Source organism: Prionailurus viverrinus, chromosome A3 (assembly GCF_022837055.1).
Source record: "Prionailurus viverrinus isolate Anna chromosome A3, UM_Priviv_1.0, whole genome shotgun sequence".
Lineage (NCBI taxonomy): Eukaryota > Metazoa > Chordata > Mammalia > Carnivora > Felidae > Prionailurus > Prionailurus viverrinus.
This window is the reverse complement of record NC_062563.1, coordinates 69490950-69511451: the sequence shown is the minus strand read 5'-3', so window position 1 is coordinate 69511451 and position 20502 is coordinate 69490950. Positions and strand designations below refer to the sequence as shown.

Genomic DNA, 20502 nt, shown 5'->3' with positions numbered 1-20502 from the left:
CCCTTCCTATATAGCCACACTCATGTGATAAGTTTGGCACTGATATTAGAAAAGAGTGAATAAGTTGGGGCGCCTGGGTGGCGCAGTCGGTTAAGCGTCCGACTTCAGCCAGGTCACGATCTCACCGTCCGTGAGTTCGAGCCCCGCGTCGGGCTCTGGGCTGATGGCTCGGAGCCTGGAGCCTGTTTCCCATTCTGTGTCTCCCTCTCTCTCTGCTCCTCCCCTGTTCATGCTCTGTCTCTCTCTGTCCCAAAAATAAATAAATGTTGAAAAAAAAAAAAAGAGAAAAAAAAAAGAGAAAAAAAAAAAAGAGTGAATAAGTTAGATATGGTTCCCATTTGGCCTTAGAATGTTATTAGTGATTAACTTCTCAGCGGATTTTTACCTTCTCAGTTAAATTTGGTATGTGTTCATTTTGAGAGAGTGTACATGTTTGGCAGGGTATGTATATAAGTTGGATGTGAGATCACAGTATATTAATCTTGCTGTGATATTTAAAGATTAAAGATATATCATGGATAACCCAAAGTCCACTAAAGAATACTGTTAATCACACAAGACATGGCCTTCCTCTTTGGTACTGACTTTGCAAGTATTGTCAGGAAAGACCTTTAAGTGTCTTTTGTTCCTCAATGGGTGAACATTAATCACTTTTTGCTCCATAAAAGGGCATTTACATAGACAAGCTTTGTACTTTTGCTCAGCTGATTTGTTGCCCAACTCCACCCTGAAGTCCTTTTTTCCCCTTAAATATAGATGATCCATTATTTGGAGATGGGTGAAACAGAGAAAGAACTAAATAGAAAAAGAAAGAACAGCAAAGATACTAAGATGGGACAGAACATGCTATATTCATGGGACTGAAAGACTAGTATGACAAAGCAATTAGGAAGAGATGGAGGGAGGGAGAGAGAGAACGAGCGAGCAAGCAAGCATGTGTTCTTTCATAGAGGGCTGATAATGTGACTTTGTTACAGATCTTTCTGTCTGTCTTTACTCTGTTATCAGAATCCACAGTCTCCTCAAAGTGTCCTCTGGCTCTTCTAGGTAAACAGTAAGGGATGACTTTAGGAACCCACACTGGTTACTGCTCTCAAGAAGACAGCAACAATCGTTATCTCAGGTTCAAAATGTTCAAGGATTATTTACAGTTGAGTACTTTGTGTGTTTTTATCTTCAAAATCCTTGGCCTAATTTAGGAAAAACTCATATCTTGACTTCATTTATTTGCATTTTTTCCAGAAGTAGAATTGGATGAATTGCTTCTCTTATATGAAGTTCATTGCCTGGAAAAGTACATTTTAGGGACATGGGCATTGGACCTGGTTCATTTTCTCTTCTAGGTGAACAGGGAGGTAAAAGAGTCAAAGGTGACAACTTTTTATTTCTTCAAATAATTTGTGGAGGGTACTTATAAAACTAGTCTAGTACTTTCAAACGGTATTTGTAAGGTGGAGAGTGTACAGAGAACTCTTGCTACATCTTAAGATAAAAGAGCACTCTAGAGAAATAAGTTAACAAGACATTCTACCCACAAAGAAACTAAAGGTGTTACATTAACTTTGAAATATAAGCATAGAATGATGAATCTTTTTTTGACATTGTAGAATTAAATGACTTTTGGAAAATGTGGTGAGTCCCTGTTGATTCAGAAAGTCTTTATGTATTGTATTTCATAAAGCACATTGATGAATGAAACTTAGGAACAAACAACTAAATGAATGTCAAAATGCATACTGTTAGGTTCTACGTTTGTATCAATAGTTTAACATTCTTAGTGTGCTTAGCTGTTGTCAATTGCTTTCTTGTGCAAATGATATGCTTTCATTTTTTTATATGTAATTTCATGACCTACCTGTCCTCGATGGACTTTCTGGATAATACCTACATATATGTTCATTTATAATTTACATACCTCCATTTCTATGAAGAATTCATATATTTATGTCTGAATCTACACGTGTACCTGAAAGTATCTGTCTTTATACCTACATATTTTTGTTCCTTGGAGCTCGTACACACATTCTTCTCTCTACTTGGGAAACTCTTTCTCTCACATTATTAGTTTCTTCTCATCTTCAGCTCCTCAAAGAGGCTTTCCTTAACTACTCATTGCCTCTTGTAACACCCTGTTTTTTTCCTTCTTGACACTTAGCATACTTTATATGCTAATATAAAATTTAATGTATAAAGAAATAATTTGAGTCAAGCTTCATGTTGGCAGCAGTGCCTTCGGTTTTGTTAACCACTGTTTATGTAGAACTTAGCAGAATGTCTTTATAGCAAGAAATCAGTTTCTATATTTTGAATGAATGAATGAATATTGTTGAGGACAAAACTCACGTGTTAAGATATTTCCAAAATTTTGGAGCACCTGGGTGGCTCATTTGGTTAAGCCTCTGATGTCAGCTCAGGTCGCGATCTCACGGTCTGTGAGTTTGAGCCCCGCGTTGGGCTCTGTGCTGACAGCTCAGAGCCTGGAACCTGCTTCAGGTTCTGTGTCTCCCCCTCTCTCTGCCACTCCTCTGCTCATGCTCTGTCTCCCTCTGTCCCTCAATAATAAATGTCATAAAATTAAAAAAAAAGATATTTCCAAAAATTTAGTACCATTTATGCAAGAAAATCATGAAGTTTGGGGAAATGAATGTATATAAACACAACTAACAAATACACTTAAAATTTATTCAGTTCTAGAAAGAGTGGTATAGTGTTTAGAGAAATACATTGTACCTAATAAATACCTGATAAACATTTCTTGACATTATTTCTTATTTGTTTAATTTTTTGTATTTTATTTTTGTGGCAATAGTACTGTTTGAAGATGAAGAAAGTCATAATCTTTAGGAGTTTCAGCATTAGAGATTCCATATTCTCTTCTGAAAACTATGTTGTGCCAACATCACACCCATAAACACACATTCATTTTTGAAGGCTGCAGAAATTATTGCTTGCTATGCTGGGAATAATAGAGCCTTGCTGATTCTATAGAAAATAGTCTTTGGCAAATGCCTTTTCTGCCCATATGCACACATTTGCTTTTTCCAAGGATGTCAGACAGGTAGTCCTGGACTAGAAGTCAATAAGAAAGAAAAAGAGAAAGGTAGCATTGTCAGCTTTTCTCTTGGAATGCATTTCAAGTAGAGCTCTGCTTGAGGCTTGTGAAAACCAAGATCGCATAATCCATCACACACATTTGAAAATATTATCTTGTTATTATTTTTCTGGTTTCAAGTCACAATTCACAAACACAAGTTTGAAAAATGATTTCCCTTCCAGACTGACCTTTTCATTTCATGTATAGCTTGTAAACATTCATCAGCCAAAGATTTAAAAATAATTGCAATTATCTTGTTGTGTTTTTTTAAAAAACTATTTTAAAAAAAATACAAAGGCTAATTTTATTTTACTTATAACCTAGTTACTGAGGCAACATTTACCACACAGAGGACTAAACTCACCATCCAAAGATGTTTTGTCCATTTGTCTGAAAAATGTGGTGCCGTGTTATGGAAATTTGAAGCATTAGAGTTGACTGTAATTATATAGTAAGGTCTCCACAAAAATAATAGTCCTGGGATACAACAAATAAATGAAATCCACAAATAATCTCAAACCTTTTTATAGGAAAACGTTTTTACATAGAAATGCCAACAACTAGCGGAATTGATAGAGCCGAATGTCCTTTCCCTATCCAGTTCCTGGCGGAGGTAATAATAAGCAGTGTAATGGCCCAAAGACAAGGAATCAGAGAAAAGTAGAGAAACAAAGGTTATGGTTTTAATCAGCACTTGAAACACAATGTTTATTGCACACAGTTTCCTGAATGATTGTAAAACGTGAGCAAAGTTAATTTAACACCCAACCAAGGGTTTTAAAGCAACAGGAAAAACACATCAAAAAACTTAAAAAAACACCAAGCTATTTCTGATCAGCCCACTGCACTTTGAATGAGGCTAAACTTTAGCCAGTGTGGATCTGAGCTTCTCATACACAAACCTGAGGAATTTGTCATGATGCCATATCAGGTGCCATGGGCTAAATATTCAAAACAGAGGTATTACCATTGAAAACTCACAAACGATGCAGAGACTACCAGTCAGTACCTATTTTTTCTCTGTTTGGTTTCTGGGTTTTAAAAATTATTTTTCAGGGGATAATGCTTAATAATAGGATACATTCTTTATATATAAGGACACATTTAAAGAGGAATATTTCTTCTTGTGGTGGTTGCCATTTCAGTGGATGGAAATACAGAATTAATGAGTGCAATGAGATGACTTTGATTCCCAAGACCATCAGGTAGCTTTATTTCATTCTTTATTGTTCATGATGTCATGCAGAGATGTGTTGTTTGAACCATAAGTAAGTATAATGAAAAAGGTTGGATGACATCTCTGAACCCATGGCCACTCTGGAGAACTTCATAAGGGTTCAAGAATCACTTTACAAATGTAAAGGATAATCTAGTATTGACTCAACTGATGAAACAAACAAAATAGAGACAATCTCCAAATATCAAGTCATTATTGCCCCTTTAAAAGATATATGAGCCAGTCACTTAGTGGGCTGGTTTCACTCAATATTGTTTTGATTGTTGGCTTAATTTTCTCTAAAGATAGATATTATGAGGAAAAGGAGGCATTAAAGAGTTGGTGCTATTGGTAGAACTCAGTGTCTATCCATCCTCAGAAGGAGAATTCGTTGACCCTTCTCACTTACCACCACCAAGTCCTAGACACCTGACAAGGCAGGAGTTCTTACTCATAAAGACAAGTCCCCCATCACCCCTGGAGTGAAGGAATTATAATTGCTTGGAAAAGAACACATCTGCTTTACAAAGGTGTCTGAGACACTGACCTAGTGGCATATCGCCCTGTCCCTTCAAAATTGGAGAATTCCTGATTGAAACATATAATAAAATGCTAGAGTTCATCTATTTTATAAGTCTAAAAAACTAATACATTAAGATTTTGGTGTCTCTGGTGTATTTCAAAAAACTAACTAGTATTTTCTAAATGTGTGTGTGTGTGTGTGTGTGCGCGCGCACGCGTGTATGTGCATTCTAACTGCTTAGCCATTCATGAAGGCTTTTCATAGAGCCATAGTATCATCGAAATTGGAAGGGGCATAGCGGTTGTCTAATCAAGCAGTATCTGCTTCAGTGCAACAAATGGAAAGGTAGTATATCCCATAGGTAAACATGATTAGATTTTAGAATGTTCTCTCTTATGCCCCCTGGTAGATAGATGCTCTGACTTTGGTCAAGTCTCAGCCTTTTTGAGCTTTGGCTTATCAATTTATAAAAAAGACATGCTGTTACACAACTTGTTGTGAAGATCGTGAGATATTATGTGTCCCAACTAAACTGTACTGGCTGTATAATTCAAGCATTATTTTAATTAATTTCTGTTAAACCTACTAAGAAGCAAAACATTGTTTTCCAAATGTAAGAAGAATAATAATAATAGTAACAATAATAATAATATAGCTCATAGGTGCTGAGTAGCCATTAAAAATGTTTACAACTTTCTATGCATTATCTCATCAAAAGGAAATTGCAATGTGATGAAAATGTTCTGAAATTAAATAGTGGTGAGGGTTGCACAACCTTGTGCATATACTAAAACCACTGAAACATATATTTTAAAGGAGCAAATTTTATGATATGTGAATTATATCTCAATTAAAAAAAGAAAATTGTATGTGAAAGAGTTTTAGAAAATTGCAAATGTGCAGGTGATCTACAAAGTGCCATGAAGGATACAATGAGGCATAAGTCAGTCTTTTTTCCTACTCGAGTTTTCTATAATATGGTTGAGAAGTTAAAACAGATGCATAAAAACTAGCACCTAAAGCAGTGTGTGAGGGAGGCTGTCATAGGTTTACGAAGAGTATTAGATACTCAGAAGACCAGGAGATACATGTAGGCCTCCAAGAGGATAGTATCACTGTCCAGGATATAATTTCATGGAATCAAAGGAACTCTAGAATTCTGTAGAATGGAGACCAATTAGAAAAGACACACTAACCCTTAATGGAGATTGATGGGAAAATTAAAATAATGTTTTCTTAGAATATATTACCCCTAAATGAGATCTTTCTGATGTGGCATCACCGATGATCTCACCCACTTCTGGTTTCTTGCTATGTGGTGCTATAAAATGTAATTAGCCAAAAAGAAAGATGCACTTCACTACTGCCCTATATCTGACTCAGTCCTTTGGCTTCAAAATCTTTTTCATAGAACATGTGAACAGTTGAAGCCATTCTTTTTTTAGAAAGCCCCTCCAACATGATCAGGTCCCAGAACTGATATTTATTAACTCTATGATTTGGGACACATTATTTAAACTCTCTGAGTAGATAGAAAAAAATAGCACTCAGTCTTCATGTTGGCCGGGAGTTTTAAGTGATAAATTGTATAGAGCTCAATGTGTCTCACACAGTGAGCACACTAGTATGTAGAGCCTGGGAAGAGATGGGAGACAAGGGGAAAGATCTTCTGTGTCCTTGCTTGTCTTTGGTATCCACAATGTGTATTATAGCTGTCTATACACAAGCTTGCTCCTGCCGCACATTTGAAGGCTCCCTGAGGCCTCTCAGAGAAGTTCCCCATGGTGCACCCTGCTCCCCCTTTTGCTGTTCCCTCAACTGTTTTGTGGGTGTGAATATTTACATCATGATTTGTCTTCTTGATTTGATTGAAAACCTCCTGTGAGACGGAGAACACATTTTATATGTTTGTGCGGTCTACACACTTACATAATGCAAGATGCCTGTTATATGTTCAATTTTTATTTATTAGCTAAATAAACAAAAACAAAATATTACTCAGTAGGGGAAAGTGAGAGACAAGGCAGCAATAGCTTCTTGTTTTTGAAATGATGTGTGTGTGTGTGTGTGTGTGTGTGTGTGTGTGTGTGTGTTTGGGGGGAGGTGTACATTTCCAGCTCAGTGCCAAGTTAAAATAACTAAACCAAAACTACTCTTTGACCATCTAGACTGGTAAACACAGTTTCTACCAGATAGTAAGACCTCTTAGTCATTCATTTAGCAATGTATCTGGGTGAAATTAGCAATTATCCGAATCAGTGTGTTTGTTTTGAGGTGAGAAAACAGGTGGCTGTCTAACACACGCTGCAGTGTTACTTTATCCCAGCAATAGTGACTGTAGGCCCCAGAGTCCCCCTCAGGCCTTAAAACCTCCTTTCCCTGGTGAGAATTAGTCTCCAGAGGAGCAAAACATAACATTCAACCTGACTTCGATTTCGGTTGTCGATGTAAAATTGGACCATGGGAGTTGTTCTGTATTCTGAAATGAGCGTAAGCATTCAGTGTATTTGAAGGCATTGTCAAGTTTTATCAAAAGTGGGGCCCTGGAGTGTAGGACCGCATTGTGTTGCACAACAGAAGTTTGTAGACCATAAGCAAGTCTCCTTGCTAAATCTACATGCCATCCCGTGTTGCACATTTGTTCATCTTGTTTGTTGATACTCTAAAAGTACGGTAAACAAAAAAATAGCAAAAGATAATTTTTTTTTCATTTTTGGTTGCTTTCCTTGACGTAGTCAAGCCACACAATTCTACCTAACAACCCCAGAAAAGAGAAAAAAAATCAGTGGACATATCTATATGCCATATACAGGATAAATCTTTACATTTAGGTATTCTGTTTTACCTATTTCATATGCATGTAGATTGAAATATATCTGCATCTATAACATACAGACATCTTGCTTTAAGTATGCCCCAGATATCAAGTACACCATTAAGTCTTTACCTTGGTTACAACAAATATTTTCAAGTGAATATGTGATTGCATATGGAATTAAAAGGTGTGTGAAACTATGGTACCACTTGCTAGAACGTTCATGTTCCTTCCCAGTGTTATCTTTCATGTTGCCTTCTAACTTGGTTTAATAATATAATCCTTATTCAGAAATGAGCTTTTGTGAAAAAAATCAATAATTACCTTTGTCACTATTTATTTAATGAATACATGGAAAGACTTCATTAAATTATAAATGCCTTGTTACTGATATTCTCATAATAGATTTTTGAAATTATATGTGAGCCAGTTATCTATTTCAAGGAAAATACAATGTTGAAAGATCAGTACATGTCCAGTGAAATTACTGCTGGTTTTGCTAATACAATATTCATGAGAATTTGCTGGAGACAATCACATTTAATCCCAGAGAATAAGAATTTGAAATGGATTCTTTTAAATGTAATTATCCATTGGCAAGAAAGTTTAGCAAGTTTTATTGTTTATGTAATTGAAATGATTTGCTATTCTGTCAATATGGGGGAGTGTTTTGAGAATATTTACAGTTTCTGAATGGAATCATAAATACTGATTCTCTAAATATGCTTCATATTAATATTTTGTGGTTTATGTGCATTTTTAATATATTTGTTTTCAGGGGAAGAATGGAGTCTGTGGCTTGATGCAGCTTGGATAGGGTAAATAAGGTCTGATTTCATGTAGCATCTCTTGTCTGAATCTACTTGGGTGGTATTTAGTCTGTTCTAGCTGACTCTGGAGTCTGAATCCATGAAAAATCAATGATCTTGGAGGTCAAAGGACCTAATCATCATATATTCAGGAAAGGATGGGTGTTATTTAAGTCAGAAGTTCTCTAAGCATCACCAACCCTCATTGTTTCTTAATTGTTTGTTTTACTATGTTGTAAGAAATGAATCCCTGCAAATTCTAGAGATTTCTATACCTTAGAAAATAATCATTTTACATTTCATATTGCTGAAAAAATGTAGGGACAAAGCAAAGGGACTTTTTCTCAGAGTTTGGTGCATCTTGTAACTTTGGCATTATAATGCTTTTATTTCTAGAACTTGAATCTCCTTAACAATTAGAACTCTGATAATAAGGGACTATTGTAGCCTCCCTATCAGAATAAGTAGGGAACCTTCAAAATTTCTTTCAGTCTATCCTGGGATAGGAAACATGTCTGTAATAGAAGAAACCCTAAAACAGTGGAAACTCCAGAGTAACAAATATCCTTAAGCACTTGTTACATTGAAAAAGCTGATTCCTACAGTGCAACAGGAATTTAAATCTGGTGTTCTATGGAATATTTCTTCTTGACCCCAGGGAAAGTCTTAACACTGCATTTGTCTCTTTTAGATAGTTAAAAAAAAAAGGTCATCCATTCACTTTTACGCATAGGAAGTAATTTCAGTGCACTCCTTTGTAATACTAAATACAACTTCAGTTAGAGCCAGTTTATTAGCCCTGCTTGGGTTGCCTTGGAGCGGCCACTTATACTGGATGAGGGGAGGAAGTTGTTTCTCCTCTTGTTTCAGTGATGTTCACTTCTCCCCCTTCCTGACTCCTCCACAGGAGGAGGAACCAGGAAAAGGAAGAGAAGATAAGGGTCCTCCTTGATCTTACTTAGCTAATACAATAGCAGCCATCTAGCTGGACTTAGCCAAAACTAGAAACTGACTCTGGGAAGGGGCACTTTTGGGGAGGCTTTTTAGTGGGTTTTTCAGTGCTCTTAACCACATCACTGGACTTTTTTTTTTTTTTACCTGTAATTCCCTTAAGGTAGGTAAATGCACCTTCTTCAGGTAGTCATTTAGGATTTCTGCCTCAGTCCACCCCTGCAACTTCAGGTTCTTTCAGTTGTCTTCACTGCTCATCTCCACCACACCCACTCATCCCAACTGGTGGCCCTTTTGAATGTGATACAACACAATTCTATGCTGGCTCTCTAAGCCATGGGTAATGCTCACCTGTCACTTGTTCTAACAAACTCTGATGCACAGAGTGCAGTGATAGGTCTTTGCTCTGCCATCAGAGCATCAACAAGCCATAGTCCCTTCCCTTGAAGATTTCTCAGGCAAGAGTCCCATCCCAGGCAGGAGCAACTAGGATTGCTGACTATCCTAACCACTGTAACCAAGTTCCAGGAGATGAGTATCAAACTTTCTGAGATGTTTCAGTGAAGGCACATTGCCCTGCACTTGAGATAAGGGAAAAGTAGCACCTTCCACATTTCCAGGTACCTGGAAATCACTTCACAGTCCAATGGTCTCCAAAAATCCTCTTCTAGTTATCCATCTCTTCTTGGCCTTTCTCTCTTTTATAATGGGCTGAAAATAGGTAATTAATTCAGGGTCCCAAAAACAATTTTTAGTGTTCTCCTTTGCAAGTTGTATACCTCATTTTGTACAATGGAAGTAGCAGTCTGTTTTTTGTCTCATTACCAGCTCAAGATTGCAGCTGAAATTAAGACAAAGAAATCCATTCTAACATCCTGTAACATCTGCATATCAGTTGCTTACTGTCCACTATAAAATTATTTTAAACACATATTGATGGATACATATGTAAAATCTCCAGAGCACTATATGAGGCCCCGTGATGCTCCTACTCTAGCAGGAAAATGAACAGGTAGCCAGAACAGCTAGATTAACCAAATCTGCTAATTGCAGTTATAGGATGACCCAACATTCCTCAAATTTAGCCTACCATAATCATTAGAAGCACAAAGTGCATTCTCCAAAGTGGGAATGCTTGGGTTTCAATCACAGCTTTTCTCTTTTTAGCTGCATGACCTTAGCTGAGTTCCTGAATCACTCTGTGCTTTAGTTTCCTCATCTGTCAAGTGGAGATAATGTAGTACCTCTCTCATGGGGCTGTTATGAGAAAGATCAAAGTTATTACTTATAAAGTACTAGGAATAGAATAGTATAAAGGTATTTGTTAATCTCTTAAATAAGATTCTTAATTTTCTTCCTATTAGTTACATCATACATGTGTTAAAATATGTATTTATCATGTTAAGTAATTTACTGAAAGCGAGCAAATTGGAAATCTTCCAAAATGAGGAGATGATTGCTTGCACAAAAGGCCTGTGCTAAATAAAAAATGTCTAAATAATGTCTCCACAGGCCCTTGGATTAAGTTTCAGTTTTCAGGGGAATCCAGCTGTTTGTGTATCACTGGAATCATTCTACAAAAAAAACTGGAATGTCTTATAATGGCATATATTTTAAAGTAAGGATTCTGAGAAATGTGCTAGACAATAAAAATAAATCTAGAGAGAAAAAGTACACCTCAAGTGTATGTAGCTTTAAAAATTTTTCTGCTCTTGGATTTTGAGTTTCCTAATAACCAAAGTTAAAAAGGAAATATGAGGGGCGCCTGGGTGGTGCAGTCGGTTAAGCGTCTGACTTCAGCCAGGTCACGATCTCGCGGTCCGTGGGTTTGAGCCCCGCGTCGGGCTCTGGGCTGATGGCTCAGAGCCTGGAGCCTGTTTCCGATTCTGTGTCTCCCTCTCTCTCTGCCCCTCCCCCGTTCATGCTCTGTCTCTCTCTGTCCCAAAAATAAATAAAAAACGTTGAAAAAAATTTAAATAAAAAAAAAAGGAAATATGATTTAAGTCATATTGTCCCTGAAGCCTAAAAACAAATCAAAACACACAAATTAAAGTCCATACTAACTCAGTATAAGAAAGATATCCTTTATGAATAGTAAAAAGCAGAAAAAAGAAAAATGGGAACCTTTGCATGTGACTATGAAAGGGACAATGTGCAGTGTCCCACATAGTATCTTCAAATACTTCTGTTTAGTTAATGCAATTTTATACAAGATTTTTTTTGAAATAACTCTCAGCGTAAGCTGATGCCATGCATACTGTTGTTGCCTATTCAGTGATGAGAATCCAGTGAGAGGTTAAGAGGATGTGGTCCAAATATTCAGGTTTCCGATATTCTGATTATAAATTTCTACAGGAATGGATAGATTTTATGTCCTTTAGACCCTTATCCCCCCCATGTTGTTCCTCTCAACTGAGGTCTGATGAAAGGTGAGCTGCAGACAGTTTGAGGTGATGTACTCTGACAGGGGCCTGCAGTGTCTGTATTCTATGCTGCTGATTAAGGGCAAAACCATATGCTTTACAAAATCAGCTGAGCTCCTGGTAGAACTGACAGAACTGCTATTAGAGAATGCTTCTCAGAGCAGAGAACATACGCACACACTTCTCTTTGCAGCCTCATCTTGTGAAATTGTGAAGTTAACAGCAACAAAATTTGCACTTAGAATGATTTTAATGCCAATTTGCATAATCCATTAGAAGTTAATTTTATTTTTTAATGTTTATCTATTTTGAGAGAGAGAGAGAGAGAGAGAGAGAGAGAGAGAGAGAGAGAGAAGGGGAGAGGCAGAGAGAGGAAGAGAGAATCCCAAGCAGGCTCCATGTAGTCAACGCAGAACACAACGCAGGGCTCGAACTCATGAACGATGAGATCATGACTTGAGTCGAAATCAAGAGTTGGGATGCTTAACTGACTAAGCCATCCAGGTGCCCCTTGAGAGGAAGTTAAATATATATATATATATATACACACACACACACATACATATAGATATGTATATATATGTATGTACACACACATAACTTAGTTATAAACCAAAAGGGAGGGCCTGAATTCTCATTCTGGTACCTGTCTATTGTCACTTGACCTTGAACAAGTCATTGTACCTTCCCATGTCATAGTTTCCTCATTTGTAAAATAGAGAAATTGAGTAAGTTTCAGGCACTTAGCATTTGATGACTTTTTTCACGAAAAAGGACTAAGAAACTGCACACACGAAATGCCTGTCAGCGTGTTCCATATCTTTTAGAATGATTTCCTATATTGTGAATATTTATCATTCCACTCTAAACAGACTTAATTGCTGTGGTTTTGCCAGTTATTAATGAAAGAGAGAATTTCTTGCCTCATTTGTTTATGTGTGTGTGAAATGGAGAGTGGAGTAAAGAAACTACATTAAAGAACGTGACAGGATGTCCTTCCCCACGGGCAGCTGTGCACCTTTTCTGGGGCATCCTCTGAGAGGAAAACAGTTCAGTTCTCTAGAAAGTGTTTCTATTGGCATATCAATCATCCATGAAAGAGATGCTCCAGATTGACCCAAATGTCAAGAGTCTTGCTTCTAATATATGAATTTTTCAGAAGTAAAATTAGAGGAAAGTAACCATTGTCTGAAGCATGTTCTTGAACAATACACTGTATGTAATGTTTTGTTTAAATTTGTGGCTTCCTAGAACAGAGACTAGGAGGGTGAATGAGGGTAACTACATGACAAGAGAAATGCATCTCAGATGGCCTACGTATATATATGTAGTGATAAAAAGAACCCAAGATGAACTTCATTGAACTGTGAATATTTTGAGGGAAGTGATTACACACAAACACACACACACACACGTGATTTTACACACACACACACACACACACACACACACACGCGTATACTTATGTCTGAATCTCTTTTTTTGATTTTTTAAAATTTATTTAAACTAAATTTTAAAAATTCATCCATTTCTGACACCCCTCACCCCCTACTTCTTGGAATCACCAGTCTATTCTCTGTATCTGTAACCTTGGTGTGTGGTTTGTTTTAGATTCCACATATAAGAAAGATCATGTAGTATTTGTCATCTCTGACTTATTTTACTAAACATAATATTATTTAATTATTTAATATTTAACTTAACATAATGCCCTTGAGGTCCATCTGTGTTGTTGCAAATGGCAAGATTTCATTCTTTTTGATCGCCAATATTCCAGTGTGTGTGTGTGTGTGTGTGTGTGTGTGTGTGTGTGTGTGTGATTTTACACACACACCATATCTTCTTTATCCAGTTTTCAGTTGATGGACATTTGGCTATTGTTGATAGCACTGCTGTAAACATTGGGGTGCATGTGCCCCTTTGAATCAGCATTTTTGTATCTTTTGGATAAATGCCTCATAGTGCAATTGCCGGGTCATATGTAGCTCTATTTTTAATTTTTTGAGGAACCTCCATCCTGTTTTCCAGAGGGGCTGCACCAGTGTGCATTCCCACCAACTGTGCAAAAGGGTTCCTCTTTCTCCATATCCTTGCCAACATCTGTTGTTGCCTGAGTTGTTAAACTTAGCTATTCTGACAGGTGTGAGGAGGTATCTCTTTGTGGTTTTGATTTGTATTTCTCTAATGATGAGTGATGTTGAGCACCTTTTCATGTGTCTGTTAGCCATCTGGATGTCTTCTTTAGAAAAGTGTCCATTCATGTTTTCTCTGCATTTCTTCACTGGGTTATTTGTTTTTTGGATGTTGAGTTTGATAAGTTCTTTATAGATTTTGGATACTAACCTTTTATCTGATATGTCATTTGCAAATATCTTCTCCCATCCCATTGGTTGCCTTTTAGTGTTGTTGATTGTTTCCTTTCTGTGCAGAAGCTTTTAATCTTGATGAGGTCCTAATAGTTCATTTATGTTTTTGATTCCTTTGCCTGAGAGAGAAGATGCTGTGCCTGAGGTCAAAGACATTGCTACCTGTTTTCCCTTCTAGGATTTTGATGGTTTCCTCTCTCACATTTAGGTCTTTCATCCATTTTTAATTTACTTTTGTGTATGGTATAAGAAACTGGTCCAGTTTTATTCATTCTTTTGCAAGTTGCTATCCAGTTTTCCCAACACCATTTGCTGTAGAGACTGTCCTTTTTCTATTAGATATTCTTTCCTGCTTTGTCAAAGGTTAGTTGACCATAGATTTGTAGGTCCATTTCTGAGTTTTCTATTTCTTGGTCTATTGGTCTTTTGTCTGTGTTTGTGCCAGTACCACACTGTCTTGATGATTACAGCATTGTAATACAGCTGGAAGTCCAGAATTTTCATGCCTCCAGCTTAGGTTTTCTTTTTCAATGTTGCTTTGTCTATTCGGGTTTTTTTTCTGGTTTCATACAAATTTTAGAATTGTTAATTCTAGTTCTGTGAAGAATGCTGGCATTTTTTGATAGGGATTAATTGAATATGTAGATGGCTTTGGGTAGTATCAACATTTTAACAATACTTGTTTTTCCAACCTATGAGCATGGAATGTTTTTCCATTTCTTTTGTGTCTTCTTCATTTTCTTTCATAAGCTTTCTGTAGTTTTCAATGTACAGATCTTTAACCTCTTTGGTTAGTTTTATTCCCAGGTCTCTTACAGTTTTTGGTACAATTTTAGATGGGATCCATTCCTTGATTCCTCTTTGCTGTTTCATTATTGGTATATAGAAATACAACCAGTTCTGGTACTTTGATTTTATATCCTGAAACTTTGCTGAATTTATGTATCAGTTCTAGCAGTTTTGGGATAGTCTTTTGGGTTTTCCACATACAGTGTTACATCATCTGTGAAGAGAGAAACTTTGACTTCTTCCTTGTCAATTTGTATCCCTTTTATTTCTTTTTGTTGTCTGATTGCTGATGCTAGGACTTCCAATGATATGTTGAACAACAGTGGTGAGAGTTGACATCCCTGTCATGTTCTAGCACATTGAGTACTTCCTGCCACTCCCTTCTGGCCCACCAAGTTTCAGTGGACAGGTCTGCTGCTAACCTGATGTGTCTATCCTTGTAGGTTAAGGACCTTTTGTCCCTAGCTGCTTTCAGAATTCTCTCTTTATCTTTATATTTTGAAAGTTTCACTATGATGTGTCATGGTGTTGACCTGTATTTGTTGATTTTGAGGGAAGTTCTCTGTGCATCTTGGACTTGAATGCCTGTTTCCTTCCTCAGACTAGGTAAGTTCTCAGCTACATTTCGTTCAAATAAACTTTCTGCCCCTTTTTCTTGCTGTTCTTCTGGGACTCCTATGATGTGGGTATTGTTTAGTTTTATGGAATTGCTAAGTTCCTTTTTGCTCTAATACTTTCCTTTCCCTCTTCTTTGCTGCTTCATTTTCTTCCCATAATTTTATCTTCTATATCATCTATTGTCTTCTCTGCTTCTACAATCCTCATTGTGACTGTATCTATTCAGCTTTGTATCTCAGTTATACCATTTTTTAAAAAAAATTCAGCCCGACTGGTTTTTAGGTCTTTGATCTCTGTAGCAAGGGTTTCTCTGGTGTCTTCATAAGCTAGTAGTCTTATGGCTTTTGTTCTAAATTCTTGTTCAGATATATTGCTTATATTTTCTTTGAGCAAGTCCCAGCCTGTGACTTCTTCTTGACCTTTCTTTTGGGGAGAATGCCTCTGTCTTGTCATTTTGGCTAAATTTCTATCTTTTGCATGTTTTAAAAGCTTGACATGTTTTCTGCCCTTGAGAGTACTACTATATTAAAAAGGGGTCATATACTATCCAGGGCTTGGCTCTTCAGGAAGTGTTTCTGGTGTATGTTGTGTGCACTCTGCTGTTGCGGGTTGGCTGCTCTTTCCTACTGCGTCGGTACTCTGCAGAGGTTCTCCTTGCTTATAGTGGGATGTGTTTGGACCTTAACTAGATGTACTTTGATTTGTTTGTTGAAGTAAACCTTGCACCTGCCATGCTAACTCCTGCCAACTGTGGAGATCGTTCTGCCACTCTACAGATCAATTTCCTGGGTGTTCCAAGTGATCTGACCTCAATACAGCTGTGTTTGAGGAACAAGGACAGCCCAGAGCTCTTCTACTTCTCTGCCATCTTAACTATTCCCCCCAGGTTCCCTTTTCATTTTGTTGATGGTTCCCTTTGCTGTCCAGAAGTTTTTTTAGTTTGATGTAGTCCTACTTATTTATTTTTGCTTTTGTTGTTTTCTTTTGGTGACAGATTAAAATAATCATCACAAAAGACTTATACCAAGGAGCTTACTGCTTATGTTGTCATCTAGGTTTTTTATGGTTTCAGGTCTTATATTCAAGTTTTTGATACATTTTAAGTTAATTTTTGTGTATGGCATAAAATAGTGGTCCAGTTTCATTCTTTTGCAAGTGGCTGTCTAGTTTTCCCAGTACCATTTATGAAGAGACTGTTCTTTCCCCATTGTATATTCTTGGCTCCTTTGTTGTAAATTAATTGGCCATAGTTGTGTGGGTGAATTTCTGGTCTCCCTGTTCTGTTTCATTGATCTATGTGTCTGTTTTAATGCCAAATACTATAGTGTTTTAATTACTGTAGCTTTTTAATATAGTTTGAAATCAGGGAGCATGATGTTTCCAGCTTTGTTTTTCTTCCTCAAGATTGGCTTGACTATTCAAGGCCTTTTGTGGTTCCATTCAAATTTTAGGGTTTTTTGTTCTATTTCTATGAAAAATACCATTGGAATTTGGATAGGGATTGCATTGAATCTGTATAATGAATGCTTTGGGTAGCAAGGACATGGTAACAATATTAATTCTTCTAATCTGTGAACATAGAATTTCATTCCATTTATTTGTGTCTTCTTCAATTCTTGTCATTAATATCTTATAGTTTTCAAATATACAGATATTTTTTCCCTCCATGCCCAAATTTATTCCCATGCATTTTATTCTCTTTGATGTAATTGTAAATGGAATTGTTTTCTTAATTTCTCTTTCTGATAGTATATTATTAGTGTAAAGAAACACAAGAGATTTTTGTCTATTGATTTTGTATCCTGCAACTTTACCGAATTTGTTCTTTTTTAATTTTTATATTTTACATTTATTTATTTTTGAGAGCACAAGTGGGAGAGGGACAGAGAGAGATGGAGACACAGAATCTGAAGCAGGCTCCAGGCTCTGGGCTGAAGTCAGACGCTTAACCAACTGAGCCACCCAGGCGCCCTGAATTTGTTTTTTAGTTCTAGGCATTTTTATGGAGTTTTTAGGATGTTCTATATATAATATTATATAATCAGTAAATAGTTCCAGTTTACTTCTTACTTTCCAATTTGGAAGCCTTTTATTCCTTTTTCTTGCCTAATTGCTGTGGCTAGGAGTTTCAATAATATGTTGAACAAAAGTGACAAGAGTGGATATTCTTGTCTTGTTCCTATACTTAATTCTTATTAAATGCTGACTAATCACTATAACTTCATACAATTCTTTTTTGTCCCCTCCTTCCTTCCAGCACCAAGGAAAAATTGGAGTTAAATTTAATGTTGGGACAGATGACATCGCCATTGAGGAGTCCAATGCAATCATTAACGATGGGAAATACCATGTAGTCCGTTTTACAAGGAGTGGTGGCAATGCCACATTACAGGTGGACAGCTGGCCAGTGATCGAGCGCTACCCTGCAGGTAAGCCAGTGAATGTGTATCGGGGGAAGATTTTATGAAAAACAAACTGGAAAACAAAGCACTATTTTGCATCCGTTTCACCAGATTGTGGGTTTTCTGAGAAACCATCAAGTATTTATTGGACTTTAAAATCATGTGAATGTAATGCTGTCCTAAACTGTTCTTTATACAGTGTACAAATGGCATTTTGTAGGAGAACTTGAAGGCACACTTTATCGTTTGCAAAATTCAGGACATCAGTGAAACCAGAAAAATGCACACATAAAAGGCACAACATGTCAAAGCTCTTTTTACTGGATCCTTGCATTTGAACAAAGGAAAGGCTTTGTCAAAAGTAACAAAGTTATATTTAAAACTGAGGGAGGGAATATTACATATTTTTCTCTGAAAAAAAGTAGGACCAGGTGGTTCCTTTGATGGTGCAGAGCTGAAATTCATGAAAGGTGCAAGAGGACCATGAGACAAATAGAGAAACAGTAAAGGAACAATATATAGTACTATAAGTCACCCGTTATAAGAACGTGTAAGTAAATGAAGTTTGTTTTCACTGTCATATAACCATATGGGAGTTTCACAAAGATTCTGTGACACTAGCATTATTCATTTCACGTCTATAAAATGAATGTCAAGCTATTATAGATAAAATAAAAATTACCTTTTTTCATTGTTAATCAGCTTATCAGATCTGCATTATTGAAACAAAGGAAATAAAGACTTAAACTAGTGTTACTTGTGGTTGCATATATTCCCAATTAAAAAAAAACATGTTATTTTGGGGTGCCTGGGTGGCTTAGTCGGTTAAACATCCAACTTTGGCTCAATTCTTGATCTCACAGTTTGTGAGTTCAAGCCCCACATCAGGCTCTGTGCTGACCGTCTGCTTGGGATTCTCTCTTTCTCCCTCTCTCTCTGCCCCTCCCCCCTTTCTCTTTTTCAAAAATAAATAAACTTTAACAATCATGTTATTTTAAAGTAAAATACAAATTAAAAGTATACTTGTATTTTACTTCAATTATTATCTCTATATTTTAGTACAAGAGGTTACTAAACACATCAGCCTCATTTCTCTCTTCTCCTCTTTTAGCTACAACTAACTTGTACAACAGATTTATAGTAGTGTATAAAGAAAATATTCAAAAAGAAATTTTCATTTTGCACAATAAAAATGATTACCAAAATGCATATAAGCCTCTGTTATATAAGTATTTGTTTCTTGGAAGAAATAATATGAGGAAATAACTAACTTATTAATAAAGATCTCAGTTTTTCTTAATACTGACTCACAATTAGGAAATGTGTAATGAAATGTCCGTGGTGCCCTCCTGGAACTTTTCTGATTTATATATTTCTACATCTTCAGGCCTCATTTCAAACCTATTCTGTAAAACTGGTGCTGTGCAAATATTTGCTGAATTAAGTGTGATAAAAAAAAAACAGCTCTATGACAAAATTCAGAAGCAAGCACATTAATAATATGTCCAGGGCTCATTATAATACTGGCAAATAGTAGGCAGTCAATAAATATTTGCTGAACTGATGTCCTGGGAATTATCCCTACAATTACAAGAATGTACACCTTCTTTTAACATCTGTAATGGATTGGAAGACTTGGAAGGAAAGTAACTCTAATATGTCACATAGACCCTGCTAATACTGCATTTACTGAAATCCTAGTAGAAGGGTATTTTTCATAAAAAGTACACCTTTAGTGGAATTATGGAGAGTAAATTGGTGAATTTTCCAAAATACAGATTAATCAATACCTGTTTACTGAGAGGAAGTCACTACACTGGACACCATGAAATGTGTAAAGTAGGGTAAGGTCTAGGCTGTGTCTCTGGGGGTTTTGTCATCTGTGAATAATAGACCTGAATATGTAAATTGACAAATTCTGTTACTATTATAGTAGCCCAGCAATGTTTCACCAGTTAATTTGTTAAAATTATTTCATTTTAGTAACTTTTTACTTTTATCACACTTTTATCACATAGAGCTATTTTTTAAGAGCTCCCTTTTAGAGAATGCTAGTGGTGACCTACAAGGGGAGAGAAGTCCCACTCTCAAGTTAGTTGTAGAAAATCTGTTTTAAACTAAGTTTAAAATATCTATATCTGGACTTTATTTTATTAATATACATAATGTATCTCTAAACGAGAAATACAATATGCATTTCTCAAGCATAGATAACCAAAACCTAGTTTTCTAATGCATTAATGCATTGAGATAAATATTTTATATTTTCAAAAATTTCTATGCCTCTTTAATATATTTTATCTGATTGACAGTCTTTTAATTGTGCACTTACTAGATACTATGTACTAGGTATATTTCAAAAAAGACATGATCCTGTGGCAAGCTAATGTCCAATTTAATACTAGAATAAGGCAGTACATTACTTAAGTCAGCAAATAGTTGTATATTTTTCTAGACTAAAATTTGTTTAACACACATATAATGTCTCATTTACCA

General features: G+C 36.3%; 1 protein-coding gene across 23 annotated transcripts in view; it reads left to right on the top strand.

Moving 5' to 3' along the window:
- Positions 1 to 20502, top strand: part of NRXN1 (neurexin 1) — a 1136768-nt gene that overhangs the window by 948599 nt on the left and 167667 nt on the right. For all 23 annotated transcript variants that reach the window (XM_047854354.1, XM_047854351.1, XM_047854348.1 and 20 more), the window contains one exon: positions 17862 to 18033. In XM_047854354.1, coding sequence (XP_047710310.1) covers positions 17862 to 18033 — 172 coding nt within the window. The remainder of the gene's footprint in view (positions 1 to 17861; positions 18034 to 20502) is intronic.